This window comes from Nerophis lumbriciformis, linkage group LG14 (genome assembly GCF_033978685.3).
Source record: "Nerophis lumbriciformis linkage group LG14, RoL_Nlum_v2.1, whole genome shotgun sequence".
Classification (NCBI taxonomy): domain Eukaryota; kingdom Metazoa; phylum Chordata; class Actinopteri; order Syngnathiformes; family Syngnathidae; genus Nerophis; species Nerophis lumbriciformis.
The window spans coordinates 33,443,676-33,448,823 of record NC_084561.2 but is presented as its reverse complement, the minus strand read 5'-3'; the positions used below and the strand labels follow the sequence as shown (position 1 = coordinate 33,448,823).

General features: G+C 39.6%; 1 protein-coding gene across 1 annotated transcript in view; it reads right to left on the bottom strand.

The window, feature by feature from the left end:
- Positions 1-3,646, bottom strand: part of LOC133616398 (desmoplakin-B-like) — a 58,742-nt gene extending 55,096 nt beyond the window's left edge. The window contains exon 1 of the mRNA XM_061975596.2: positions 3,348-3,646. Coding sequence (XP_061831580.2) covers positions 3,348-3,556 — 209 coding nt within the window. The 5' untranslated portion in view covers positions 3,557-3,646. The remainder of the gene's footprint in view (positions 1-3,347) is intronic.
- Between the last annotated feature and the right edge of the window lie 1,502 nt (positions 3,647-5,148).

Here is a 5,148-nt window from a genome sequence, read left to right as displayed (position 1 = left end):
AATATTGAACATTACCCACAGCGCTCAAAAATCTATCAACATGTTTTCGTACGACTTTGGTAAGCTATGTAGCCGCACCACTTGAAGGATTGTCGGCGCATTAAACATACGAGTATTATTATGGTGTGTGTATACGATAAGACATATTATCCAGTGTTTTGTTTTGCAATATTATGCAGAAGCAACTTTTCTTACTTTCTGGTACATGCTGATCTGTATTTGGGATCTGTATAAGTCCTGAAAAATTGCGTGCGTCACAGTAAGTTTCTTCTTTTTCTCTATCTTCTTGTTATGGGACATTGATCCTCCCCTGTTGCCATTTCTAATATAAAGTAGTGTAAAGTTCTTATTTATATCTGTCAGTAAACTTGCCATGAAAGCGCTAAAACATACCGGTGTAGTGAGTTTATATTATTCACCCAAGGATCTTTAGTTATTAGAGTTCCGGTCGGACGGTTTTTCACGGGACACATTTCCGGTGTTGTTGTTTCCGGATGAGGAGATACTGCTCCGTTGTTGATTTAAGTAAAGTCTGAATGTCATTAAAACAGTTAGCTCCATCTTTTGACACTTCTTCCACTCCCGTCCTTGCACGCTACACCGCTACAACAAAGATGACGGAGAAAAGACGCTGCCGAAGGTGAGCCGTGTAAATAAGACCGCCCACAAAACGTCACATCCAGAAGCGACTGTCAGAAAACGGCTTGGTCTGTAAAACATAATCTATGCAACATTTTGACCAAAGAACCACAATTACATGTTATGTAGAACACAAGGAAGTGTTTTACATTTAGAAAAAAATTATGATAATATGACTCCTTTAATGCGCCCTATAATCCTAATATATGAAAAAAGATTTTAAAAAATTGACCATTCATCGGCAGTGGGCCTTATAATACGGTGCGCCCTATGGTCCGGAAAATACGGTAATTATATGTTAAATGTTCATCAATATGGATTTTCCATTTTTAAGTAAACTCAATGTAGTTTTTTTCTGCATTTACAAGACTTACATGAATGAACTTGGTATCAAAGTAAAGGGGGATGTTAATTCTTACTGTAACTATTACAATGTAGATATCTATACTACTGTGTAAGTGTAAATGCAACTTTTTCAAAGGGTTTTAGGGGTAGAATAATGATACTTGACAGATTAACTAAGTGTTAGTTATCAAGGTAGGCCAAGTTTGTTGCATTACTCTTTGTTTTTTTATGAAATTATTCATAAAACATGCACAATGGTCTAAGAATGTACATATGGTTTCTACTTTAGCCTGTGGTTTGAATTGCCTCATCTGGTTTCCCACAATACCCCAAAAATGTAACTTTTGGCGATATACTTTTGGTTATGGTGACATGTGTTTGTTGACATTGAGCAATTATCTCAGCATCAACGCAACCGCCCGTCAGTGCTGGGGTTAATAATCATGTTAGTCCTAAAACGTATGTCTAATACTTTAATATTTAGAGCCTGTGGCAAAGTGGCAACAAAAAAATCCTGCCTAATAAACTCGATGTAAAGTTCCTGTATGTGTTGTTGTAAGAAAATTAATAGTCTAACATAATTTTCAACCCAAGAGAGAAAAGTGTCAGGTTGTCAAACTACAGTAGTGTCTCCACGAATCATTTTAGCTTCAACAAATGAGGTATTAGTCACTGAGAGGGATGCCTCAGTGAAGGAACACAAATCATGTCAGCACATTAGAGGAAAGACATGCACAATTTGCATCTATATAACAACAATGGCAATGCTTTTCAATTTGCAGATTTACATGGGCAAGATATGGTTTGATTCAAAATTGTACTTTCAATATGGGATTCCTTTGGAACTGTGTGTGTCTGAAAGTACTTCACTTTTGTAAAATTCACTCTGTGCCCTATTTGTGTGCCCTTGTGTGCATTATCCGTTCCATCCTTTGTAACTGAGCTACTGTGTGGAACAATTTCCCTTGTGGATCAATACAGTTTGTCTAAGTCTAAGTCAGGGGTCGGCAACCCGTGGCGCTAGAGCCGCATGCGGCTCTTTAGCGCCGCCCTAGTGGCTCTCTGGAGCTTTTTCAAAAATTTATGAAAAATGGAAAAAGATGAGGGGAAAAAAGTCTATTTTTTGTTTTAATATGGTTTCTGTAGGAGGACAAACATGACACAAACCTCCCTAATTGTTATAAAGCACACTGTTTGTATTAAACATGCTTCACTGATTCGAGTATTTGGCTAGCGCCGTTTTGGCGGTCCTTGAACTCACCGTAGTTTGTTTACATGTATAACTTTCTAGGACGTGTTTTATGCCACTTCTTTTTCTGTCTCATTTTGTCCACCAAACTTTTAAGGTTGTGCATGAAAGGTGAGTTTTGTTGATGTTATTGACTTGTATGGAGTGCTAATCAGACATATTTGGTCACTGCATGACTGCAAGCTAGTCGATGCTAACATGCTATTTAGGCTAGCTATATGTACATATTGCATCATAATGCCTCATTTGTAGCTATATTTGAGGTCATTCAGTTTTCTTTAAGTCCTCTTAATTCAATGTATATCTCATGACATACTATCTGTATGTAATATGGCTTTTAATTTTTTGCGGCTCTAGACAGATTTGTTTTTGTATTTTTGGTTCAATATGGCTCTTTCAACATTTTGGGTTGCCGACCCCTGGTCTAAGTCTAAGTCTAAGTCTAAGTCTAAGTCTAAGTCTAAGTCTATCTTATACCTTTACATGTCCATAGAATTAGATAAGAACCTGAAAGGGGACATTTGTGTTACATGTGTTCTGTTTAAAAGGGGACCTATTATGCAAAACAAACTTTTCTTACCTATTAGTACCTGTTTTTGTGTATTTGGAATTTGCATAAGTCCCGAAAGTTTGAAATCAAACAATCTTCCCTTCTTTTATACTTCCTCCAAACGAGCCGTTTGGAATTCACCCAATTTGTAAAATGTTTTAAATTGCTGACATTAGCTGATATCTCCATATATCGAAAAGTTTTACTCGAAGAGCTTTGCATGAGTCCGCCATTACGGTTCGACGCTGTAGTCAATAAGTTCCTCCCTTTTCTCTATCCTCTTGTTGTGGGGCGGACTGGCTCGTACATGCACGTGCTTCCTCCATTGTCATAATTCCTAATACAAAGTAGCGTAACGTTATACAGTAATTAATGTATATCTGTCAGGAGACTAGGAAGCACTAACAATTAGTCACAGTCAGAAAGCAGCTCGAAGATGGTCTGTAAAACATAACCTATGCAAAATTTTGACCCAAAAAACATTGTTACATGCTTTTTTATACCGGCATTTAACACTCTGTGGCCCATTATAGATGGCTAAAAGTAAATCTTATTCAAACATACCTCAGTCCGCCTTTAATGGCACCTGCCGTTCTTCCTGGGTCTAACGGCAGTCCTCCAACTGAAGACTTGGAAAAGGTGTTGTATCTCTCCATGGAGTTGTATCCATTACCACCTCCGTGCACGAACTCGCTCCGGGAGTAGCGGACGGACCCGCCGGCGGCCAGGTCGCCTCTTTGAGTCAGCGTGTTCTGGGAATCGTACTGACTCATTCTGGTGAGCCGGTCGAGGCCTTGGGACGATACACTGGGAAACGACAGGACCAGAGGCCATGCAGGTCACTTCCTTTGCTGCCAGCTGTCAGCTCATGTTCCCAGGAGCAGACTGCACCCAAGCTCCGGGAGGCTCGGTTTTTTTGGAGCCTGCAGTAACCACACCTTCTACTCGACCTGCACAGCCAAAAAAAAAAAAAAAACTCCCTTTCCCCGGGGAGCCACTCCTAAGCCTGCTGGGGGCAGAAATGTTTTCCTATTTGTTTTGTTTTTCATTTAAATGCATAATACTGTATTTAAAATTTGCTCTGGCGGTGTACGACGGCTTTGTATACAGTAGGCTCTGATATGAGTATTGGAAGAGGGACGCCCGTGACTGTAACTTTACGATGTTGCATTCAATTTCCATGAAGTTTGGGATACATTTTAAGATGACTGACAAGCACATGTGTGCCAAATTTGAGCAAGATTGGTTGGAAAACATGGCCGCCATCAAGTGGTATTGCAACAAAATAAATACATAAATTCCTGCTGATATCGTGTCTGATCAATAATATATTGGCCAATACTCTACACTCTTAGAAATAAAAGTGCTAAGTAGAACCATATAAGGTTCTTTGGCTCGTCCTCATAGGAGAACCCTTTTTGGCTCCTTGTAGGACCTTTTTATAAAGGTTCCACCTGGAACCCTTTTGGAGGGTTCTACCTAGAACCCAACATGAAGGGTTATACCTAGAACTGTGTGTGTAAGGTTCCGCCCAGAACCCCTCATGAGAGGTTCTACAAAGAACCCACGCAGGGAGTTCCACTAAGAACCCTTTCATGTTTCAAGGGTTTCATCTAGAACCCACACAGGGAGTTCCACTAAGAACCCTTTCGTATTTCAAGGGTTTCATCTAGAACCCACACAGGGAGTTCCACTAAGAACCCTTTCGTATTTCAAGGGTTTCATCTAGAACCCACACAGGGAGTTCCACTAAGAACCCTTTCGTATTTCAAGGGTTTCATCTAGAACCCACGCAGGGAGTTCCACTAAAAACCCTTTCTTCGGGAAAGGGTTTTTCAGAAGTAAATGGTTCCAGTTAGAACCTCAGCCTTTGTAGAAGAACCCTTTTGGAACCCTTATTTCTAAGAGTGTAGGGCAGTAGCCATACAACCATTGAGTGAGAAACAATCACTTTGTTTACATTTTGTAGAAGAGAAAATGTTTTACTTTTTTCTACAGGCTTTTTCGATTAAGGTTTTTCTTATTTTTGCTTTCTCCAAAATCATTCGAGATTAACTATAATGCTTTATACGGGGTTACCTCCATTTTGGAGTGCCTCAACTCAGTGTTTTGAGATAAGAGCTGGCTCTCGGCTTATTGTCATGCTTTCATTTCCGAGCAAAAATTTGGGATACAAGCATCCCCACCATTAGCTAGCTTAGCAAATGCTAAAGTGAACTCGAAATGGTATTTATGGCTCTCTGAAAGGATCGGGATCTTGAAGAGCCATTCCGTTCAAAAGACTGGCTCGTTGTTATACAGTATTTCGATTTTAGAATATTTTCAGAATTTACTCGTTTTTATGAAGGAAATAATCACTGGCAGA